The sequence below is a fragment of the Arvicola amphibius genome, chromosome 12 (assembly GCF_903992535.2).
Source record: "Arvicola amphibius chromosome 12, mArvAmp1.2, whole genome shotgun sequence".
Lineage (NCBI taxonomy): Eukaryota > Metazoa > Chordata > Mammalia > Rodentia > Cricetidae > Arvicola > Arvicola amphibius.
In genome coordinates, this window is record NC_052058.2 from 39,776,745 (window position 1) to 39,801,806 (window position 25,062).

General features: G+C 47.8%; 1 protein-coding gene across 7 annotated transcripts; it reads right to left on the minus strand.

The window, feature by feature from the left end:
• Nucleotides 1-1,207: 1,207 nt before the first annotated feature.
• Prxl2a (peroxiredoxin like 2A) lies at nt 1,208-22,103 on the minus strand. Of its 7 annotated transcripts, none has more exons than XM_038348970.2 (7): nt 21,976-22,084; nt 16,421-16,670; nt 11,377-11,556; nt 9,557-9,648; nt 5,968-6,108; nt 4,957-5,121; nt 1,208-1,977 (listed from the first exon to the last, which is right to left on the minus strand). In XM_038348970.2, exons 3-7 carry the CDS (start codon nt 11,552-11,554, stop codon nt 1,864-1,866), a joined length of 690 nt encoding a protein of 229 aa, XP_038204898.1. In that variant the 5' UTR covers nt 11,555-11,556; nt 16,421-16,670; nt 21,976-22,084; the 3' UTR covers nt 1,208-1,863. The 7 variants fall into 7 exon arrangements, with proteins under 7 accessions (XP_038204898.1, XP_038204899.1, XP_038204897.1 ...); XM_038348971.2 differs by lacking the exon at nt 21,976-22,084 and adding an exon at nt 20,184-20,324 and having other exon boundaries at nt 11,377-11,539; XM_038348969.2 differs by lacking the exon at nt 21,976-22,084 and adding an exon at nt 20,184-20,324.
• Nucleotides 22,104-25,062: the final 2,959 nt, after the last annotated feature.

A 25,062-nucleotide genomic window follows, 5' to 3' on the forward strand; every position in this document is an offset into this window, starting at 1 on the left:
GTCTTTGGGGCCTCCAGAAAACTTATTTACTTATCTTATCAAGTACCAGAGGCCCAGGGAATACAGCTTCTGGGAAAGAAGTCATATCAACCCGACGCAAGGACTGGAAGGACGTTGCCTCAGACTACAGAATCCTGAACAGCAGGGGCTGTGCAGTTTATGTAGCCATCCCCACCCAAAGTCAGACCCCTGTTTGATCTCGGTCCTACGCCATCCCCCTCATTCGATCTGCATACTCAGTCCCACCTTGCCTCCTTCCCTGGCTTGACTGCTGGCCTGTCTGCTCCCCTATTTTCCTAGAGGGCAGATTCTAGCCTGGTACTCCTCTGACTCCCATATCCACTTCTCTGCCACTGGACCACTTGGTGTCTTAGTGGAGGAAGGCAGGAAGACTCTCCTTGGGGCTCTGCTGACTTTATACTTCTTTTGGTTTGTTTGCTTCAAGACAGGGTTTCTCTATGTAGCCCTGGTTGTCCTGGGACAATCTGTAGACTAGGCTGGCCTTGAAATCACAGAGATTTGCCTGCCTTTACCTCTGAGTGCCGGGATTAAAGGCATGTGCCACCACTGCCGGGCTCTGACCTTATACTTCTTCTTCTTTTTTTTTTTGTTTTTTGTTTTTTGTTTTTTGTTTTTCGAGACAGGGTTTCTCTGCAGCTTTTAGAGCCTGTCCTGGAACTAGCTCTTGTAGACCAGGCTGTTCTCGAACTCACAGAGATCCGCCTGCCTCTGCCTCCCGAGTGCTGGGATTAAAGGCGTGCGCCACCACCGCCCGGCCTGACCTTATACTTCTGAGACAAAATTCAAACTCAGCAAATGGGTGGAGTTATATTTCATCTTCAGGATGTCCTTCTTTTTTTGGTTTACCAGATTAGGCCATAAGAACAATATGAAGGGAGTTGTCAAATTTCAATGCTGAGCTCATTCCTCCCGAGAAGACAGCATAACTACTAACAAGCATGACGGGATGAATCTTTCTGACCATTTTTAACCCCATTAGGTCACGGTCACATGAGCTGCCCTTCCTTACTCCCTCCCAGGAGAATACTGAGTTTTCACTGTTAGCCAACAGTATGGTGACACTTTTTTTGTTACTCATCAATGAAAAATCTTGTGACTTGCTAGCTGTGGTGGCTCGTGTCTGTAAGACCTGAACATGAAACTGAAGCAAGAGGAACAAGGAAAAAGAAAATTTGTGTACAGAGGATATTTCTGATGCATGCTTTATTAGAGCCAAAGGTGACAGCTTTGTCCACTGAAACAAATTTCTGAGTTCAGAAGAGAAGACCACAAGAAACTTCACTTTGTAATTTACCTTTATCAAACTATCCAGTAACACAGCAGATGCTGTATGTGATCCACTGGCATTACATAACAAGCTGTTAACAGAAAACATACCGAACAAAAAGCCTTGTATTCTCTAATTGTCAAGTTAATCACCAACTTTTCTTAGATGTGTGTGTGTGTGTATCCAACCCAAGGGCCTTGTGCGTGTTAGGTAAATGTTCTACCACTGAGCTGTTTCTTAGTCCCACTTTTCTTAGATTTTAGGTTTTTTTCTTATATACGATAATAAAATTCACTTCAAATACTAGCAATCAGGCTATATCATGTGAAAGGAGGTGGAACAGTCAACTTTAAGCCTTGGATTTTCTAGATCTTTTCTCAAATAAACTCCGAGTGATCTGCTAGATTTTAATCACTTTTCTCTGGAACCTACTCTGGGCCTACACAGAACACAATATTAATATATCACCAATCCCTAGTGAATATGGTACAGCAGCTCCTAGCTCTCTGAAGCACAGCTCATTCAGTGAAGACGCGTGAAGGCCCTGCTCTCCTCCAGTCAGCTGTTGTACATGATCAGCTTTCCCCTGAGGCTGGAGTCTGTGGCTTGATCTTCTTTACAGCTTCCAGAACAGAGAGTGGGTTCACTTTGTCACCAAACTCTTTTTCTCGGTGCTCAAGAAGGACACCCTACAGCAGAAACGGGAAGGGATGTCAGTTTTCAATCATGATGAGGACTCTGATCTTCTGCTGTCCGTCAAGCCCTGTGATTGGGCAGCCAAGAGCCCAGCACTGAATGAAACCCACACCTGCCCTTGAAGAGGCCAGGCTTCTGAAGAAGGGGACTGAGGAATCTACATCCCAGTATTTGGGACACAAGAAGCCAGGGTGGGTGGAAGACTTTCTGGATGACAGTCAGATAAAAGTCTATCACACTGGGAGAGAAGAGAATGAAAAGAGAAAAATCCTCAAAGTAGAGCTCAGAGTCCACGTTGATGGGTTCTAAATGACCATCTGAGATGGCAGACCCCACTCCTTCCTTCAATCCTCTTAAGAGACTGGGGTCACAGCTGGTTGGTGGCGGCGCACACCTTTAATCCCAGCACTCGGGAGGCAGAGGCAGGCAGATCTCTGTGAGTTAGAGGCCAACCTGGTCTACAGAACAAGTTCCAGGATAGGTAACAAAGCTACATAGAGGAACCCTGTCAGGAAAAACAAAAATAAAACAAGCAACCACAAAAAGAAAAGAAAAGAAACCAAACTGGGGTCACACTTCCAATACTATGAAGAAAACACAATGACACATAGGACACAGGACATCCCAGTTTCTCTGAAGTAGTGAAATGATATCAGGAATTGTCAGAGTTCTCTAACTAAATGTATCTGGACACTAGCCTTAAATTTAAAATGATCTCTAAGGTGTTCTATCATTATAAAAACAATAACAACAAAAACAAAGCAAAAAGCAAAAAAGAAGTTGGGTTCAGAAGAAGGCTTGTCCAGTAGAGGCACTTGCAATATACAGGGCTAATAACCTGGGTTTAGACCCTGGATCTTAGGAAGGGAGGTAAGAACTGACTCCTGAGAGTTGTCCTTTGACCTCCACACATGCATTGTGTATGCACATTGCTGTACACACGTGTGCGCGCGCACACACAGGCACATAAACAAATAAACAATAATTAAAACCCCATCATGCTGTGTTGGCTATTGGGAAGTGAATGGCGAAACTGCAATTACTTGCTCAATAAGCCAAATGCAGGCAGTGAAAATGCAGGCAGGGAAGAATAGATAATGGCACGGGAAGCAAACCCACTGCCATCAGCTCTGTCCCCGTGGGTTGTCTTCAGCAGCTGACATGAAGGCTCAACCCACCTTCCACTAACTAGTTTGTTCTTTTTGGAATCTCTGTCTGGTATATGCATTTATTTAAAGTAGGAATCACAAATCATTATTTAAAAAAAATTTATACCTAGAGGCACTTGACATAACAGGGAGACAGCAGCCACCTCCACTAGGACCCAGGTGAGTCCTGATGCCCGCCATCTCAGTTCACCCTCCCCCTTTCCAGAAACTCCATGGAGAACCAACACCCCACCTAAGGACACCCGGAATGTGCGAGCCCAGCCATGAGTACCAAGTGAATCATCACCAGGCAGGAAAAGGCTAGCAGCTGTGCCAAACCCTGCCCTAGAGGCCACCACAGGAGGCAGAGGGAAGACAATGAAACCCCACAGGGCCCAGGGTGGGCAGGGAGGGCACCTTGGAGGGTCATGTGGGCCAGGTCACTGAGGACCACAGCTGAGGACAATTGCAGACAATCTGTAGGCGGTATCCTTCTGGGTTCCTGGGTTTAATTTTTCCTGTGCTGCTTACCAGCGGGGCCTCTAGCTGACTCGTTTGCTATCCCTAGGCCCACTTCCTTACACGGAGATGGAAACAAGAAAAGCTAACATCCCAGACTGGTCATATGGAAGACATGACAGGCAGGTGCTTTGCAGCCATTACCATTAAGACACTTCGTATGTTTACTAGAAATCAACAGACAGAACTATGCCGAATTCGACACCATTTAATACTAAATTCTAACATGAGTAAGTAAGAACATTTACCAATGCCATTTTTAAAAGAATAGAAATAAAGATTAACACTAAAAGATTTTGGTTCTCATTCTTATTTCTCTTATATTGTGAGGTCCAACAATGCAGACTAAGGCTGCTTTTCTACAGAAACAAAACACCAAAGATCCAACCATTCTGTATACATGTGCATGTCATAACCAGGTCTTCCTTCTGTGACCCATGCCTGCTATATGTGCACTGGAAGCCCCAAGGCCCAATGTGGAGTGTCCACCTGCCTCCCAGGCCTCCAGGGACTTCATCTCTCTTTCCCCTACTCTTCCTCAGGGTCCCCACATTGATTCTGGGTCCTCACTACCAGGACTCCTAACACCCTATCCATAGAAGAATAAGTTTTCTCTCTAGGCACAGCCCTGGCTCCAAGATCTCCACAGGAAAAGCACGGTGGTCTCTCTCATACCTCCTTGCCACCCTCCCTCATCAGGTTGCTTTGTTTGTTTGTTTGTTCATTTGTCTGTTGTTTTTCAAGACAACAACTCTGTGTAGCTTTGGAGTCTGTCCTGGCACTAGCTCTGTAGACCAGACTAGCCTCGAACTCACAGAGAACTGCCTGCCTCCTAAGTGCTGGGATTAAAGACATGCGCTGGCACCGCTCAGCCAGACTGCTTTTATCTATCCCTTCTCCTCTCTGCTTTTCTCTTCATTTATCCTCGATGGTTTGGGAACATCCCAACCGAGTATATTCACAAACAGAATAAAAGTGAGATATCTGGCTGAGAAAAGAAACCTAACATGAAATGAGAAAACCTGGGCTCCGGCCCCTGCAGTGCTACGCTGGACCAAGTGCATTGGTACAGCTGCTTACTTCCTCTCAGTCAAGGTCGCCATCTGCAGTGTGAGCAGCACGACTGTATCCTAGCATGACTGTAAAGTGTGTGAGAGGCCAGCATATATATGGTAGACGTGTGACCAGCGACAAGAGCTGGGAGAAAGGATGGGCGACTCTAGACATGGAGACTCCACACCCAATACCTGCCCCTCTCTGGGTCTGGCCTCATTTCCACAGGTCTTCCGCAAACACAGATCCTACCTGTTTTCCAGGTCCTATCACAAAAACCCCTCCGAGGATGAAGCCTTCGCCTTCTAGGTTTCCAGAGAAGCCTCCATTCCAGGCCCGGAAGGAGTTGTACCACACACCCAAACGGATGAGGCCCATGAACATCATCTTCCTCCTCTCTGGACCGTAGAATTTTTTCTAGGGAGCAAGAAGATCTTGTGTGAGCAATCTGTATGTCTTTCATCCCCAGGAAGGATGCCAAAAGCCCCAGAGCCAGCCTAACACATCAGTCCACTCAGGGACATCAGGGACATACTAAACTGCCTAGGGAAATAAAAATTTGCCAGCTCTGATTTAAGGAAAAAAGAAAAAAGAAAAAGAAAAAAAGAAGAAAAAAAACCCTTTATGCTATTTTTGTGATACAGGGATGACCCCAGGGCCTTGTGTGTGTCAGTGAAGCACTATACCACTGAGAGCAACTTCAGGCCTCATGGTAGCTCCAATCTAGGGAAACGACTCTGCCCCCACCGTCTCTCTCCTTACAACATTGTGCAGGGGAAGAGAAGGGAGGCACAGCTGCATAAATTAAGGGGCAGAGGCTCATTCCAAGGGGCTGGAGTTTGCTGCTATTTCCACCCTCCTGGGTCAATTAAAAAGAAAGCCTTTAGATAACAGCTAACAACCTTCCTGAGTCTGCCTGCGCTGTGCTCAGAGAGCTGGGGGACCCTGCCAGTTCAGGCAAACAGAAGCGGAAGGCCCTCCTCTAGTCCCAGGCCAGCAACCTCTCCCAGATAAGTACCATACCTCCCAGCCTAGGGCTCACAAGCCTGTAACACATTCTGTCTTTCTGCATTTTATTTCTAACTGTGTTTATACAGGCATTTGTGTGTGAGTATGTGCAGTGTTCACGGAGGCCAGAAGAGGGCACTGGACCCCTTGGAGCTGGCTTTGCAGGCTGTGGTGCTGGAAACTGAATGAGGGGCCTTTGGAAGAAGAGGAAAGACTCTTACACACTGAGGTTTCTCTCCAGTCACACACACTCACCTTTTCATCCAGGAAGATTTCCCCTTTGAAATAAGGCTGGAAGTCCTTTACTTCTGCCTTAACCTGCTCCTTCACCACAGCATAGAGAGGGACTCCTAGTTCATCCAACTTGGGCTTCAGGGAGGACAGGTCTGCTGCTTCCTATAGAAGACAGTTCAGGGACATGAGCACTTGGAGAGGTGCTGTTAAAACAAACAAACAAACAAACAACAAACAAACCACTGCCCAGGGCAGGGCTGACACTGAGCAAAGGAAGAGAGATGACAAAAATCACAGAGACAAGTCAGGCCTTGTAACGCAGCATGTGTCAGACACCAGGCCTCAGGACAGGGTTTCAGGTGGACTTCCAGCCCAGGCTTCTTATCTTCTCAAAGTGGGAAAGCGAAATATGTCCAGGGAGTCTCTGGAACAGTGGCTGTCCCAAACATGTCCTTTATGCTCAGTCAGGACAAGTTTTCCTGCCTTGTATACTAGCCCACGGGTCCATCAGACATATGCGTGAAGGCCATGTGACTGTGGCCTCCAAGCTTCAATGCAAGGCGACCCCCTCCATTCCCTCCTAGGTATTTCCTTCGCTTTCCAGCTCTAATCTAACCTACTGGGAAGCTATCCTTGTTCTAGAATGGTCTCCTGGACCTGTCCCTACGTCTCAAGCATGTTCTCTGCTGTCCCTCTCTCTCTCTCTCTGTGTGTGTGTGTGTGTGTGTGTGTGTGTGGTTTTTATTTGTGCTAAGCCTTCATGTCATCATCAAGCACTATCACTTGGATTCCTAAGTATGTCTCACTGTTAGACAGTCTGTCTCTGCTTCATAGTATCTAGAACATGGCTGGATGTTCGAATGTCCTGAATGTATGGCAGGAAGAGCTGAAGATGGACAATGGGAAGATGTGGCAGAGTTGAGTTGGTACACACATCTTTGACCCTCATGAACCATGTTCTGGAAGAATAAACAATACTGCATAAATCATGGAAAAGCTTCAACCTGAAGAACTACTTCCTTTTCCACATAAGGTGCTGGAATTAAACAGTCATCAGGAAGTTCTTTTAAATGTAGCTGGCCCACCTCTGATACAAATACAATGTAACATGAAAGCAACTATGTTTCCTAGAATAAGAAAAAAAAAAGAAAGAAATGAAAGCATAGCTAGACAAAACAGGATTGATTACAACATAATTTCATCAAGAACTCTACTGAGTAGCAAATTTTGACTGGAGCAGAAGAGAGGGCCTTTTGTTTCTGATATGGTTGAAGACCACCTGTTGGAAATGAGGTTCACTGCTTTTCCTGGGTAATTTCCTCTGGGTTTGTCACCATCTAAAGCCCTTGAGAGGAAACAGTCCTGAAACTCCTGCCCATGTGTCTGTTGAGTCACTCGTCTCTATCCACCCGGCTTTCTGGACACTGTAAGATTCCACTGAATGCTGCTCCAGGGCACAGAGCAGAACACAGGAAAACTGGCTGCAGTGACCAAGAGCTGTGGCTCCTGGGACCCCCCTCTGTGTCACTGACTTCAACAGATCATGTCAGAACAGCATCTCTGCTGGTGTCTGGAGGCATCTCAGATTGGGAATCAAGAGCCCCAAGTTTACCCTCCACCTCCAAGATGAAAGAAAATAACAAACCCATAAAGATGGCCAGCTCTGAATGCCTGTGACCTGTCACATGGCCAGGGGGAACTGAGACTGACAGGAAACAGCTTGCTGATCACCTGGCCTTAAAGGAGGAAGGCCCTATGCTAACTGGATGGGGCCAAGGCCATCACTGGGATCTTGGATGGAGGGGGGAAAGAAAGTTAGTATTTAGTATTTAGATGTGACAATGGGTGAGCAGCAGTTGCTGACTTTAGAAGCAGAGGGAGAAATCACAAGCGAAAAAAAGTGGTGGGCTCTGGAAGGGTGGAAAACGCAAGGAAATAGACTTCTCCCTGCAGCTTCCAGGGGAATGCAACCAGATTCCATTTGGGAATTCTGACCTCCAGTCTGTAAGCTAACAGCTGTGAAAGCCACCAAATGTGTGGCATTTTGCTAGAGCAGCAATAAGTGAACACACAGTAAGCAGACAGCTTGGCTTTGTGGCAACCTCTGTACCACTGTCCTCTGTAGAATGAGAATGGTGACAACAGGTTGCATTGCTAAGGTGCCCTTGAGAAGCCCTGCACAGGCCAGGGATGTGGCTCAGTTGGTAGAGTGCTTGTCTTACATGCACAAAGCCCTGGGTTCAATCCCCAGCACCACAGAAAATTGGACATGGTGATACATGTCTGAAATCCCAGCACTCAGGAGGTGCAGATGGGAAGACCAGAAATTCAAGGGCTACCTAGCAAGTGGAGTCAGTCTGGGCCACATGAGAACGTCTTAAAAAAACTGGAAAAGAGGAGCCTGGCAGGTAAGGAGCTGCAAAAGCTGTGCACTCAGCAGCATCTGTGGCTTCTGTATCACACATACACAACAGAAAGAAATTTTATAGTGGTAGCCAGGCTTCCAGGGAAATGAGAGTGATGGCCCTGACAGGGACAAAGTGGCTACGGGCTTTGTAGCCAAGTGGTTTCAAGGGCAAGAGAACCCCAATCAATTTTCTTAGTCAAAGCAGTTATCGCAGAACTTGGGGCTTGTTGTGCCACCTAGGCAGGCCACCCAAACTACCTGGCCCTCTTTTTACTCATTTATAGACTGACAAGGCCAGGCTTGGGTCACTGCAAAATCCCTTCTTGCCTCGATTATTGTAGCTTCTGCCCTGGTATGTGTTCTCCATTACTGGGATGGCTTCCAGACTGGGAAACCTGGAACTACCCTGTAAGGGAGCCTCAACATCACTCAAGCCTACAGGCCAAAGGCATTCACACTGCTATGACAGAAATCTGCGAGAGCACAGAGGGAAGAGCTGCTGATGTAGGTGTGTCTTCTATCTATCTGATGATTATTAGATATGGGTCAAATCAAGATATGTGAGAATTAGCTAATAAGAGGCTGAAACTAATGGGCCAAGCAGTGTTTAAAAGAATACAATTTGTGTGTTGTTATTTCGGGTGTAAAGCTAGCCATGCGAGATGAGAAACAGGCCTGCCCGCAGCTCATCACTACAAGCTGCCATGATCTCGAGTGGAAACAGACTCCAGTGGGTCCCAAGGAGAGGCTCACATGCACAAATGCTCTACAGTGCCTCTGTGAGGAGGTCCCTGCATGCAGCTGATGGCTGACAGAGAGGTTTCCTCAGCTCTCCAGACCATTATTTTGACAAGTGTGCATCTATGCTGACCAATAGGAACTCAGAATTTGCTCCTGTTGCTGTCTTAGATCTAATGAAAAGGCAGGGCAGGACACGGCTGCTACCATACTGGGCAAAAGGTCTGATGGACAAAGAAAGCAGATTTGTTACTAACCCCACCAGTATATACAGAGTTGTTAGAGAAAAAAACAAAAAACAAAAAACAGAGCAAATGTCAAAACAAATGCATAGAGGAAATAACAGAAGCACCCAGAACTGACAGAAGGCTCAGAGCACACATAAGCCCTTTGGTCTTGGCTGGAAATACTCCAGACCCCACTGTCAGAATGCTTCCCTTCCAAGAGATCCTCAAAGGCACTCACCGCTCGACAGAGGAAACAGCCTGGCCTTCGCACAGCCATAATTACAGCCCCATTCTTCTCCCATAGTTCCTTTGCTTTGAATGTCCTTGATTCTGAAGGAGAAGAAGGAGAGTTACTATCTCCTCATAGGCTTGCCTAGAAGGCCTAGATGCTCCTGAACTACACTGAGCCAAGCTCAGGCCAAAACCCAGCCTAGAGGGGGCCAGGAGGAGTACTCCACACCTGGAAGAAGAAGAAGGCAAGCACAGAGAGGGAAGACTCACCTTCCCAAAGAACACTAATAAGGCTTAATGACTCCACCGTACACTCCAAAGATCCCTCTCCCACAAAAATCAGTGTTCAACTAGAACATCCAAATTGCACTAATTTCTAGCAAAATTGGCAAATTCCACCTATAGCTAGCAGCATTGGACACTGTAATAATTCTGTGGAGCCCAAACTAAGTACCTCCCAAAAGTACCCTTAAAAGCATATTAAAAGAAATGAACAATATTTAAAAAAATTGTTGTCTTCATTTTTTATAATTTTTCAAGACAGGGTTTCTCTGTGTTGACCCAGCTTTCCCGGAACTCATTCTATACACCAGGCTAGCCTCAAACTTTGAGATCAGTCTGCTTCTGCCTCCTAAGTACTGGGAACAAAAGTGTGAGCCATGATCTCCCAGCAAAAATCAACATTTTTAAAATTTAAATTAGTCTAAACATGTTAACTCCAATGCTTTCACTACTGAAAACAGAATAAAGTGGAAGACACCCAACAAGGAGATGCTCGGGAGAGTTAGTGAGGACTTACTATGGATGAATCTTAATTGTTCTAGTATTCTCCAGAGGTACCCAAGTACCTGTGGGATGCAGTGTGAACAGAAACAGGGAGGAGGGAGGCTGCTGTCATGTGAGGTTTTGGAGACTGAACAAAGCTTGCAGGAGTCTCTCTGCACTGTCCTAAGGTTGCCTGCCTGGGTTAGGACCTCCACACTCCTGCCTCCCGAGGCCAGCTCCCTCACTTACTGAGGGAGTGATGATGGCTGCTCTCTGGAGGGTACTGGACAGAGGACCATCCAACAGTGAGCCCTCATGTGTACCAAAAAATTCCTGCCACAGCTGGACACGACTGAAGCCCACTGAGCCTTAGCTCTGTGTGGAATGCACCTGGCAGGGGTAGAGCTGGCGTGATAGAGTGAGGCTCACAGCTCTTGCCATGAATTCCAGGTGGGCCCCTGAGGATGGGTACAGAGGTCCCTGTCTGCAGCTTCATCACAGGCAGGATAACCACAAAGTACCAGTGGCTCCCCAGACCCCCCACTTACAATGTGCAAATCCTTACTGTGCAGCAGGCCCACTATCAAGCATCAGGAACACAGAACTGGATACACAGTGTTTCTTGAGCTCATTCAACTCAGAGAACCCTATTGATTTTATTTTATTTTTATGACATTATCAAAAGACTTGGAATTCCTCAGCATACTCTCTGGCTTATTAAGTGATGGTAAAATATTACTAAATATTACGGAGCAATTTATCATCACAGTTAAGGCAACAGTAATAGAGAGTGAAGAATGACTTTGATAAGAAAAAGATAAATTAGACAATAATACCCAGATTACATTTATATGATTACTATATGTAAGCATGGAAAGGAATACAGCAAAGTAAAAATGACTGTGTTAGGGTGGTAAAACTATTGGCAATTTAAAAGCTGTTATTAGATTTTCCTCTAATATTGCTTTAAGAAAAAGGAATGATTTTAGGAAGGAAACTAAAGAGGTTAAACATGCATCCCAGCACCCTGGAAAAGTACCGAGGCTGGCAGTCACGCCTTACCTTTCCCCAGCGTTTTCAGGTCTATGTCTTCCAGATATTCCAGCTCTGCTTTCCGGGGCTTGGACAGAAACACATCTGTGTTGGCCAGGAGAATTGCCAGTGCAGCGGCCCCCAGGGCTCCCGCACCAATGGACCACATGCCCATGGTGAAGAAACTTGCGTCCTGGAGGAAAGACATGTCTGGAGATTGAGAAGAAGGAAGATGTTACTGTTCCCACAGGGCAGCTGGAATCTGACCTCCTGCCCAAGACTCCAGTGGGCAACGGGCCAAGGGCCCAGGGGAGGAGGGCCTGAAGCAGGGAAACATGAGACTGGTCAGAACCGCTCAGCCGCTTGTCTCAGCCCCATTGTGAGAGCGTGGGAAAAGCACAGACACGTGCACGTTTGTGCCCAAGGAGCTCGCTCAGGCGTCAGGAGTAATTAGAGAAATGACAGCCGTCTAGGAGCCTCTCTTGTGCCTCTGCCGCACTGATCCTGTCCCATAGTCCTCTCCTCACCAACCTCATTCTCTTTCACAGCACGGGCAGTAAGTGACTCAGCTGTCACCCCTCTGGGTAGGGACAGCTTTCTCATCTGCGATCAGAGGATTCCTGTTTTGTTGCCCCGTCTTCCTCTTGAGTTTAAGAATCTCCCAGAAACAAGGGCGACATTCTACTCATCAAAGCCCCAGCCACTGCCCAGCAGGGCCTCACTCAGGGTAGACAGATAGTCTCAGTCAATTTCTCCCAGCTGAGAAGAGCTTTCTCACTCATTATAGAAATGAAACAGGCTTCCATTAGAAACAAAACAAAACAAAAAAAACAGTTTCAACTGCGCCAGTGCATAAAACCACAGCTGACGAGAAAGGCAATATTCCCCGAAGCCTACCACCTGGAGATGGCCACTGTTAAAAACATGGGTATCTAAGAGGGCATCCTCCCACAGCCCTGCCCCCATGCACATACACGAGAATATAACTGAAGGGCTATTTGCTGAATGAATGGGAGAGCAGGGAGTAGGGTCTGTGTCACATCAGAAGGAGCAAAATTCTTCAGAGGAGGCTGAGTCAGAGGTGTCTGCATAGAGAAGGGGACCCTACGGAATCTAGCCTTATTCCCAGCTGGGGCATGGTCACCTCACTAGTAAGGCTCTCTGCAGCAGGGTATCCTTTTGTCTCGGGGTGGCAAATCCAGAATCATCCCTGTTGTGGGATATTTGTACACTGTGTGAAGATAAATTGCTGTGATTGGTTTAATAAAGAGCTGAACGGCCAATAGCCATCAGGGCAGGAGGTATAGGTGGGACTTCTGGGCAGAGAGAGAGGAAGCAGGAGATGATGAAGGCACAGAGGAGCCGCCAAGGAGACGTGGAGGGAGTCGGACATACAGAATGAAAGAAAGGTAAAAAGTACATGATAAAACATAGATTAATAAAAGGTCAAATTTAAGTTAGAAGAGCTAGTGGGACAAGACTAAACTAAGGCCAAGCTTTCATAATTAATAGTAAGTCTCCATGTTGTTATTCATGAGCTGGTGGCCCAAATTAAAACTGGACTACACATTCCATTCTGAAACTGTAACAAGATGGGCTGGGCCTGCTTGGGGTTTCTGTCCCGCCCAATACCCCACAGCCGGCAAGCCCCAAAGAAAATCACACAGAGATCTCCATAAGTTATAAAACTGATTGGCCCATTAGCTCAGGCTATGTATTAGCTCTTGTAGCTTATATTAACCCATTATTCTGAGCTATGTTAGCCATGTGGCTCAGTACCTTTTTCAGTGGGGCAGATCACATCCTGCTGCTTCGGTGATCTGGGCAGGACCATGAACAGCAGTAGTCCATCCAGCCTGCCTTCTCCTGACAACTCCCTGTAGACAACTCCGAGCGTTTCAGCTGGCTCTCACACCACCCTAAGTTCTCACCCCCCCTGATACTTCCCCACGTTCTTCTCCCAGCTTGACTCTGTATGCTTGGATGACTGGAGACAGGACAGGGATAGTAATCGCTCCCAAACACTTATTCTACCCTGCAAGTTTTGATCTGGAAATTTCTCAAAGACCAAGTGAAGGTTGGGAAATCCACATCTCAGCAATGAGAAGGGTCTTTAAGGAGGGCAGAAGTGAGCCGTGGTGGTGACTTTGGGAAGGAAAGGGTAGACCAGACTAGTACTGAAGCCAGCTTCAAAAGTTCAAATTTGAGTTATGAAATAAAAGAGACGCCAGGTCTAGTAGCACAGGCATGTATCTTAGCTCTTCAGCAGGATGAGACAGGAGGATACTATCAAGGTCATGGTCATCCTGGGAAATTAATTGAGTCGCTGTCTCAATGTAAAAAGAGGATGGGACTAGCTCTTGGTGGAAAACTTGTCTAGCATGAACAAGGTCCTAGGTTTAATCCTCAGTACCATTAAAATTAAATCAACCAATTAATCAATTAAAAGAGAACTCCAGGCAAGGGATGGTGAAATAAATATGACCTTAAAAAAAAAGAGGAATCTGGTACTGATACACTTGGGAAAAGGGAAAGCAGAGGAGGCCAGTGTGGGTGTTTGAAGGACTGGTGACTGCCACTGTATCACTGATGCAAGGAATTTCAAGTGGGAGGGAAGGCTTCCTTAGAACCACACCAAGTGTGGTCTATGGTCAATGGCTCACCACAGACAAGTGCTGAAATGAATTCAAATACAGTTGAGTGATGAACATGACTTATGTACAATCAAGTTCTTGGACAAAGCCGGAAAGAATGTTCCACAGGCCTGCTTCCAATTTTTCTTTGGCAAAGTTACACATTACTGGATTATAGTTCACAGAACAATTGGGAGGGAATCACAGCTCCCAGACACCTGCTATAAACAGGAGCATCCACACAGCCTGGAAAAATGCTGGTGCTTTTATGCCTTTTACAGCAGTTTTGGATTACAAGCCAGAGTATATAACACAGGAGCACATGAGTGCTGTCATCTGTGCACAGATGTGCTAAGCATTTCTGTAAGAGGAGGCACAGGCCATCCTACATCCACTCTACAAATGGACTCCCGGAACCCAGCAGTGCATTTGGGGAGTCCAGGGAACCTCCTCTCCTATCAACACAACCCTACTGAACTCTTAGAGGCCCCCAGGCTACATTTCCCCACCATCCAATGACAAACATTTGGCTCGTTTGCTCAGTGATCACATCTAGTGAATTCAACTAGATTGAACACTTATTTTCATAATTTATTTAGTACCGACCTGTTGACGAAATGGCAGTTTGGGAGAACTAAGTATGACACACGATCCTTAAGATGACATAGGCTCAGTTCACAGAGTAACGGGAAAGTCGGTAGGAAGGTTAGGCAGCTTGGAAGAGTAAGAACACTTGGGTTGTGGGGCCACAAGGAAGAGAGTCAATCTGGGCAGCCACAGAAACAGAGGGAGCGGCTTTGCAATTGGTGTGGGACACAGTTCACAGTGTGAAAGTTTGGCTGGGCCAGGAATGATTGAGCCTAGCATGGAAGACTGACTGGCAGAGGAGAGAGGAAACCCAGAAGCTGCCACCCCTATAGCAGCAACCCAGCCAACCTGCTGAAAGTCACCTAAAGCACCTGTGTTTCCATGTGACTCTCATGCTGTCCTAGGATCTCATTTATTCTCAGGCCTCCCTAAGACCCCCTTTCATTCTGTGTGCTTAGATCTCACTGGGCATAGGTCAAGGATAGGATAGGAATCAGCCGTCTAATAGACTCAACTTTCCCCTGCAGGAATTGATCATGCCCCAGGGACTCCCTTCTCTCCCTACCTCAACTTGGATTCAAGATGTAGGCATCAAAGCTGCGCCAGGCATGATGTTTTCTTCCCTTAGGCCCTTGCCTACTGTGATCCACTCCTTTGGGGGAGAGCACTCGTGCAGGCTGTGCTTTATCTGCAGTACCCTGGGGAGGCGGACTTCTCTGTGACGGGCTTAAGCTGCTCCCACCCCTGCTGCTGCTCTTCTGCGGGTGATAAGCAGTGAGAAGCACCTAGCTTCCGGACCTTAAAGTAACCTTTCTCCCGGCAAGCCTTGGAACCCATACCACGACAACCTGCTGCACAGACTTAGTCCCTGAGTAAGTTAATCCCACTGCCACAGGGAGAGATTTTTCATATCTAGATGGAGCAGTCAGTGCTTTTCCATGTGTGTCTCCAAGACCACTGAGTACAGAAGCAGGGAGGCCAGTAATCCTGAATTCTCTGAGCGTCACTTGACATACTTGGCTCAAGTTCATTCTCTCAACTGTCTTGTGTAGCAAAGAATATTCTTTTCGCAGGGGCTGACACTAAAGTTCTGAGTCCAGGAATTTCCCTGCTGTCACAGGGCCAGCAGGTAGCAATACTGCCATCTGTAGCAAACAGGAGAAGCTGCGCCAAAGCTGTTCCCTGCAGCCACACCTGGACTCTCTCCACACATTCGGAAGTAGGTCTGTGGGGGTCAAGGGCATGAACCTCCATCTCCAGGAAAATTTCAAACAGGCAGTTTATTGCCTTCAGCCATCAAATACAGTGTCACCGCGTCTGGTCTAAAGGAAATTTACCATACACCAGCTGTTCCTTCTCTTTTCCCCACGCTGTCTCTTTCCTTAAGGAGGGGGGCAGTCTCTCTGACAACTGGCAGATTGTTTACAGAAGGGCTAGCCCCACCTGACAGCTCTAGGACTCAGCTCCCTCGGGTGGGGTTTATCTGATCCGTTTGTCTCCCAGAAGGTGAAGCTGGATAAGACGGCAAATAAACAGCAGCTGTCAGAGCTCAGAGTGGCAGCTCAGGTCTGGAGACGCTTGAGAGTTGGTAGAGGGAACCCAGCTGGATTTCCCAAGCCAAACACGGCCATCTTCCCCAGGCCCATCTTCTCTACTCCAAAGTGAAGGTGTGCCACAGCTCCTCAGAGCACAGGGACGTTCTCTGATATCAACACAAACAGCTCTCTTTGGAGCCCCAACACTCTTGCTCTTCATTAACCCCACCTTGGCCCACTGCCCATTCAGGCTTTATCCAGCTTGGCTGCCCCCCTCCCCTATATCCATCGTTCAGCTAAACCTGGAGCTGCACTTACCATCTGCGGCATCTACACCTCTGCTTCTGCTGACAAGCCCTTCTGGCCCACGGGGTGTGCAGGCAGGCTGAGCAGGCACAGGGAGAGTTGGAGGTGGGGCTTTGGAGGCTTGCCTAGGCCCCTAAGCTTAGCCACTCCACAGGCACGACTGGGCCACACAGAAACCCTAGGGCTCCTTCAGCTGCCAATGGTTTATCTCCAGGATACATCGAAGTGGCCAGCTGCCAAGGCCCCCTAGCCCTTCAAAAAACTGAGCAGAGATTTGAGTCATTCGCAGTCATGCAGACTGTAACATTTCCCAAGTGCCAGCAGACTCCCCTCTGCTATGGGTGCACTCTCAGGCAGGCTCTTAACACAGGCCACATGTCACACTCACAGCATCAAAGGGACAGGTCCTTCTGTCCATGGTTCTTTGTGCGGCCTGCTCTGTACCCACTTCTTAAGTCTACATCCAGAAAGTCAACTGGACTACCAAGGAGCCTTGGTATCTATCCATCACCTCTCTTTTCCCCTTTCTCTGCCATTTACAGAGCCCCTGCACCCTTCCTGGGTGACCTCATCTAAGGCCAGCACCTCACCCACTTGCTTGGCAATGCCTCTGACTTCCCATTCCTGTTACTGACTCAAACTTTCCAGGTAGGGGGTTTTATATGTATCTGTCGCAGTACATCCAAAACTGACCTCTGTCCACTATTTATTTCTCTCCTAGGGCTCCCGACTCAATGACCCAGGTATCCAGACAGCTGCTCAAGGCCAGAAACCTAACGTCAATGTTCCTTCCTTTGGCTCTCACTGCCTAGATGTTATCAGAGTTCTGTCTATCTCTCATGGGTCTGTAGGCCTCTTCTGACCTCATGGCTACAGTCTAAGCCCAACCCCCCATTACTCTGAACTGCTCAGAAGCGGACGAACTTGGCCAGCCTCTACTTTGGTTCTTTACACGTCACTTTCCATGCTGTAACCAGAGTAGTCTTTCTTATTTATTATTTTACTTATGTGTACGGGTGTTTGGCCTACACGTATGTCTGTGTACCATGTGCAGACCTGCCTAGCGCCAGTGAGGCTAGGAGAGGGCTTCGGATCCCCCGGGACTGGAGTTTCAGATGGTTGTGAGTTGCCATGTAGATGCTGGAGCACAAACCCAGAGTCTGGAAGCCCAGCCAGTGCTCTTAACTGCTGAGCCGTCTCTCCAGTCCCTAGCCAGAGTGATCTTATCACTCCCTACTCTCCACTTCAGCTTCTCTTACAGTGTGCTTCTCCCCAGAGCTGACAGGGCCTAACTTCAGCCCACCATTCTGGTCTCATCCCAGGCTCCTCCAGCACCCTCACCACACTACTCTGCTTGCAAGACCACACTCTTTACTGTTCATGTCGTTCCTTTACCGAGAATTCCCTCGCCCTGCCTACCAACTAGATGGATGCCTACCTGCTGGTAAAACCCAGCATAAACAATACATTCTGCTAAAACCCTTCCCTGAAAGCATTTCCAACTGAACGCTCTATCTGGTTACAGGGCCCACACATGTGTTAACATATGCACACCCCTGCGCACTGTGAAAAAATGGGCTTCACGTGTTGCGTTTTGGTTATCTGCCTGACTTCCCAGTACAGAGGAGACGGGGCGATCATCACTATTACACCAACAGCGCTTACCAAGGCTCTGCTACATGTAATATAGGTAATGGAAGGTACATATAATTTATCAAATTCGTAATGAAGGGATCTGAATTTTACTTCTGAAGTTTTATAGTAGAGCAAAGTTGGAGCTAGCCTGTTGCTGCCCACTTTTGCCTCTGTGTGGAAGGTAATTCTGCACACTGCTAACCTGGCTTTAGAGAAGACACTCACGCTTGGGACTGATCGTGCATGGAGTCCCAGCTCTGCTGCTCACTGGCAGGGGGAGCTGACACATCCGAGCCCGAGTATAGTCCCTGAACAGACAGAAGAAACTAGAAATCCTCTGTCTCCACAGTCACAGCCAGACTCTGCAGCACCAATGACTACTTCTACAGGGAGAGCCTTGAGGGCACCCAGCGCTACCCAGTGCCTGCTGTGAGAGCACATTCTCACTTTCTCCCGCTGGTTCAAAGAGCTGCCTCTGGGCAGGAACCGATAAAAGTCTTAACAAAACAGAGCGTCAGCACTGGGTGGGTTAACTCATGTCTGAAACGTGTAGGGACAGCAAGACAGTCTAAACATCAAGAGAACACTGCCCTGCCCAGCCTCACCCAGGGACTCTTCCCACCTCAGGAAAAGCTGGCCTGAGGCAGACCCAGGAGAATGAAGAAAGGAAAGAGAGGGAAGACGTGGGGAAAGAAAAGGCAGTGGTTTCCTTGCCTCAGGCTTTCAATGAACAGACTGGAAGGATGTTTCTCAGCTCTTCTCTTCTCCATTGTCCTCTGCTGTTAAAGTTCTACTCTAGCAACCCCTTTACTGAGTAAACGAGGAGTGGAATAGCCCAGTGCCACATGGGTAAGAAGGGCATCAGTGCCAATGCTGGGGCTCAGGTCTGGGACCCCCAACTCCCAATCTGAGCCAGCTTATCCTGCTTTGGATTCCTAAGGCTCCATACACCCAGCCACGAACCAGGGCCCTAAAGCTCAGAGTATGCATATGCATTGGAGTCAAGTGCAGCTGGTGCTGAGACTGGATCATTGGCCTTAGGCAAGCTGAGAGCAAGACTCCTGGATGGGACCTGGTGTTAGTGAGAACCCCAGTCTCTCCCAGGCCTAATCCCTGGCAAGCATCTTACAAACCAATGGCAGATGTTTTCTTTAGGATCATACTGCCCATTCTCTGCTGAGAAGCAGGTCTGCATTTTTTCCTATACACAGTAACAAGGCCATGCTATTTCTAGATGCCATCATAAATGCCAGCTTATCAGGGTGAAAACACAGGGAGCAATAGGAGAGTCTCCACAACCACCTTCTGGAATTAGCAACCTGCAGTGAGCTGTCACTTATTTGCCAAAACCTTCAACTTTCAGCTCTGATCACTGGGGTGAATGCCTGGCTCTATCCCAGCCCTCCACTGAGACACTAGGGTTGGAACTGTGAACAGGCACTCAGAGGAGAAAAAGATAATGCTGTCAGCAACTTGGAAACTGAGGCACAGGCACAGCAAAGAGTAAGGGGGTATAGCTGACTGGGAAAGTCTTTTCCTCTGAGAAATACCCCCCCCAAAGATCTGGCCATTCAGCTGACTTTTCAGCCCCTTGCCTAGGCTTAGAAGACCTTCTCTCTCAAGTTGCATGCATATGGACAGAAAGATGAGGGCAAGCCTCCAAAATGCACTGGGGTCCAGCAAACAAGTCCTAACTCCCAGTCTGGTCCCGAGAGGCCATTTTATCCCTCACCACCTCAGGATCTTCTGGGAAACAAGTTGAGTGCAGTGGTGGCGCATGTCTGTAATCCTAGCACTCAAGTGGCTGAGGCAGGAGGATTACTGATGAGGTCAGAAAAGGTGAGGGAGGTCATTCTGCAGGACTATCATAAGGAGTGTGTGAGAAGAACAACACGAAACACGGCAGCACTCTGGGAAACTGTAAAGGTTTCACATTGGGCTTCTCCCCCCACTTTTTAAAAAGATGAGCTCTTGATCCGTAGCCTAGGATGGCCCAGGACTTGCCACCTTCCTACCTCAGCCTCCTTTTGTGCTGGGGTTTTAGGCATGCACCACCCCATTGGCTTTAGCATTGTCTTACTGTCTTTATCTCTTCCAGGGTTCGGATCCACTCACTGTCCTAGTAGGGCAAAATACATACCGAACATGGAACAACTTCTCCAGCTATGTCGCTGCAAGTCTGCTTGCTAGGTGGAAGTTCTAGGTCTGGGAGAGTCCTTCTCCACAGCACATACTCTGACTTAACTATGGCTCCCCGACACTGCCTTTTGCACTGGCTGTGCCAACTGGCGGTGCCAAAGGCAAAGGGCAATACTCAGTTGCAATCTCCCTTGGCAGAGGCCACTGAGTGCAAAGGTGAGCAGGGCTCCTTCTACAGTACCTTCTACAGTTCCTGCCACACAAACCTCTGTCCAAATAAACTCTTAACATTTCAGAGGCAGACAGCCAACTAGCAATTGGCTAGAGAGTTACCTTTAACCTGAGATACTAACAAAGCCTGGGCATGATCTTTATGATTCTGGGCCTAAGCAAACCTTCTGGTGCTACATAAGCTTGGGACGATCATTAGAAACCAAGACTGCAATACCAGCACTCAGAAGGTGGAGAGAGGGGCATTACAAATTCAAAGACAGCTTCTGTAAAATTAAAAGGTGCCCTGAACCTCATAAGAAGACCCTGTCCGGAAGAAGAAAAGAAAGAGGGAGGGGAGGAGGAGGGAGGGAAGAAGAAAGGAGAGAGAGAGAGAGAGAGAGAGAGAGAGAGAGAGAGAGAGAGAGAGAGAGAGAGAGAGAGAGAGAGAGAATGTTTTGAGCCCCTTCAGGAACAACACAAAGGGTCCCAAGCAAATGGCTTCCCTTATGAGGAAGGAGACTACTGGAAAGGCCAGACCAAGAATGAACACCTAGGTCCAATTCCTCCAAGTTGTACGAACCTGGACCAGGCACTGTTTTGCTTCAGTAAAATGGGAACAATTCCTGAATCACCTTCTACAGAGATGAATCAGGATTAAAGACATGGAAGATGCTATAAGCTCTTTACAAAGACTGCCAGAGATGTTAAATTCTTACTCATTTCTGGATTAGTCAACGACTACCCCAAATATATGAAACAGACTATTTTCTGATGAATATCTTCTGAGGAATCAGGGTGTGCAGTGTGAACCCCAATTTTGTCTCCAGGGCTGAGCTAAAACAGGAGCATATAAGACACTATAAGCAGGTTCCATGACAACGCTTTTCAAAATAAAACCCAAATGATTGTTTTCTATTCAAATAGATCATCGACTAGGCTCCAAGGAGGAAAAATTGTTGAAATAAAAATAACCCCCCGAATTAAGCTGATATCTAGGTAAGAGGGCTTTGAAGACAGATAGTAGGCACGGTGCCAGCAGGACTCTGGGTATGTGCCTCCGTATACCTGCCAGGGTGCACCTTAACTTTCTTTGCTCTACCTTAGGCCATTTCCACCAACTCCTTCACCGCCTAAAAACCCGGAGGATGGGCTGCCATGTGCTCTGCTCATCTCCTCTTCACCACACCTCAGCTGTACTTTGAAATTTACAACTGGGCTTTTTAAGTCAAAGGTTGGTAACCTTTGCAAGAGACGGGGAACAGGTGCCTCTGAGACTTCCTCACAGGGCACCCAAACAGAGACAGGACAACCACTGCCAGCCCTGGGCAGCCTCCAGAACTCCTGCCGGCGAGGTTGGACAAGCGCTTTCTCAGTCCTCTTCCCCAACGATTCAGACACCCAGTTGGGTACCACCAGTGCCAGTTCGGGACCGGGTCTCTAGGCCCCAAACATGGAGTTTGTCCCAACATCTCTGGGGTGGGCGGAGGGCACCTTGGAGAGCGGCTCCAGGGCAAGGTGGAGCCGCATCCTCTATCCATCCGCACCACTCCCCGCGGTCGCGGGCTTGCCTGGATCCTCACCTGAGCCCGGAGGACCCCACCTCCGTGGACGTCACGGGCCTCGCTGAGCTGTGCCAGTGGACATAGGTATCTCCCGCCCGCTTTCTCCTCCGCTGGAGCTCAGCGTCGGGGGCGGGGGGGGGGGGGGGGGGGGGGGAGGGGGGGGGGGAAGGAACCAGAGCTCTCCGCGCCTGCGCAGCTCGGTCCCTACGCCACCACGCCACTTCCACGTGACGGACACGCCCCCGCCCCGCCTGGCGGGGCCCGGGATTCAGTAGAACTGGGGTCGCATCTGTGCGGCTCTCCTCTGCTCTCTCTTCCTTCTTCTTCACCCCCAAATGCTGGTTATCAGAGTAAAGAAAAGCAGCTGAGAACTGGATCTAAGGATAATACCAGCTCCTTTCAGCTTCTGAGCAACCCCAGTGCCGGTTTGTCTTTCACTCATTCGTGTTTGTTTATTTAATGTGGCTCAGACTGGTCTGGAATTGTTCGTTCTCCTGCCATATAGTCTCCCAGGTGCTGGGATCACAGGCATGCACTGCCATGCCCGGCCTTCACCCATTTTTCTCAGTCCTGTTGTAAGTGTTCATGAAGTTTCAGGGACAGGATTAACTGACTCATACAGAAGAGGTAAATGCAGGGTTGAGCAGAGAGAGGTGCCACAGCAGTTTTCAAAGAAGTGTTGAAGCAGTCACACTGGTCAGAAATGGTCACTTCTCCCACAGTTTTGGGGTGTGTCCGCGTGTGTGCAGAGTTGAGCACCCGACCAGCAAGGGTGTCCTGATTTATCACTCTATATCTTGCTATATACTAACAAATTCAAGAGGCTAGGGAAAGTAAGACAGTTTTTATTTTATCCTGTGGAACTGGGTGTTATTGTAGACAAAGGCAAGAATGGCTTGCCTGCCAATTTGATGTCAAGCAGTGTTTTTTACAGTCCTGGTCGTAAATATTTTTGCCCTCTTTCCCATGAGCTGGATACTTTGGAGAGTTACAATCTTTCCCATTCATCTAGCATAGCACTCACCCCAAATTCCCCATCCCCCTAGAACCGAAGACCCTACTATTCATTCCTGATATGTCGCTCAGTCAATGGCTGTCCTAGTTAGGGTTACTGCTGCTTTGATGAAACACCATGACCAAAAGCAAGTTGGGCAGGAAAGGGTTTATTTGACTTACCCTTCCACATCATAGTCCATCATTGAAGTAAGTCAGGGCAAGAACAGAAACAGGACAGGAACCTGGAGGAAGGAGTTGCTGCAGAGACCATGGAGGGGGTGCAGCTTAGTGCCTTGCTTATAGCCTGATCTGATGGAGGCATTAAATATTTTAAAAACTTCAAAAGTTCCACAGTCTTACAAATTCAGATGTTTTAAAAGTTCAGTCTCTTAAAAAATAGTCTTTAAACTGTGGGTTCTATAAAAACAAGTTAAATGCTTTCTTACTTCAAGAGGGAAGGACTAGGCCACAGACAAAATTCGAACCAAGCAACAAAGCAAAACCAAACTCCACTTTGTAAATAATTCAGTGTCCAAGGTTCGGGATCCACTCTTGATCTTCTGGGCTCATCAAAAGGCCTTGGGTAATTTCTAAGACCCCACCCTCTGCAGCCCACACAGATTGTCTCCAAGTTCAGGGCAGCTCTAGCAGCTACTTGCTGCCACTATTGGCAGTTGCCCCATGGTATTGACATCTCCAAAATGCCTGCTGCAACTGGGCTGCGCTTTCACCAATAGCCTCTTCTGGGCTTTCTTCATTGTGCCAAGTCTCGATGTCTTTGCACAATCTCTTCGATCCTCGGGCTTCTATAGCTAACTAAGGCTGCACCTTCACCAATGGCTTCTCCTGTGCTGTCACAGGGCCAAGCCTCGGCTGCACTCCATGGCTCCTTCACAGCTTCAAAACTGGTACCATCGTGGTGAGACGTGGTGAGAAGTTCAGCTGCTGTGTGAGGTACAACCTTGGCTGCCTCTGGAACACAGCTTCTGTGTGCTGACTCACATCAGTGATGGACTCTCTTCCTCTCATCCTGCTAACTTCTCAACTGCAGGTAGCCAGCATTAATTGTTCCAATGTTATTTCAGTGATGCTGGTCTCTTACTGGTCACAGCTGATTCATCAGTCCTAGTTGATCTGGACCACAGATTCTTAATTCAAAATATGCAATATCCACCATAGACTCCTTAAGTGGCAAACATCCCTTTGGAACTTCACAGTCCAGGCCTCCATCCTCTGTATATCTCTCGCCATTCTTATCGTCCACGCTCCCACGGAGCAGCTCAGCAGTCTTTGAAGACTCAATGGCTTTTCGAGTCCAAAGTTCCAAAGTCCTTCCACAATCCTCTCCAAAACATGGTCAGGTCTGCCACAACAATACTCCTGGTACCTATAGGATTACTATTAATTAGAATTACTATCGCTAGTATTAAATATCATGAGTTAAAGTCAGCTTGGGAGGAATGGGTTTATTTGGCTTACACTTCCACACTGTAGTCCATCATTGAAGGAAGCCAGGGCAAGAACTCAAACAGGGCAGGAACCTGGAGGCAGAAGCTGATGCAGAAAGCACAGGAAGGTGCTGCTTAGTGACCTGCCTACAGCCCTATTTTATGGAGGCTGTGGTGGCTTGAAAGAAAATGTCCCCCCAAAGGAGTGGCATTATTAGGAGGTGTGGCCTTGTCAGAGGAAGTGTGTCACTATGGGTGGGCTTTGAGGTCTCTTTTGCTCAAACCTCCCTCAGTGTGACAGTCAGTTGACTTCCTGTCACCTGCAAGATGTAACAGTCTTGGCTCCAGCACATCTGCCTGCCCACGCACACCAGCTCCCCATCGTGATGATCGTGAACTGAGCTTCTGAAACTCTAAGTGAGCCACCCTGATTAAAAATTAAAGCATTTTCCACGGTCATGGTGTCTCTTCACAGAACTGAAAACCCTGAGGGAGGAATTTCCTCAATTGAGCTTCCAGCTCTCCCAAGACTCCAGCTTGCGTCGAGTTGACATAAAACCAGCCAGCACAGTAGTAAACTGACTTTCCAACCCTAAGATAAACAGAGTTAGACAAATAGGTGCTATCTGCCAGCTATAAATGAACAGAATCAGCCCTTGTG

Bases quoted from the DNA above. Each gene is read 5' to 3' on its own strand.
- Prxl2a (XM_038348967.1), bottom strand. The intron at 9,649-11,376 runs GTAAGGCGTGAC...CTTCTCCTTCAG, and splicing joins CCTGAAAACGCTGGGGAAAG to AATCAAGGACATTCAAAGCA. The intron at 6,109-9,556 runs GTGAGTGCCTTT...TGTCTTCTATAG, and splicing joins GCTGTTTCCTCTGTCGAGCG to GAAGCAGCAGACCTGTCCTC.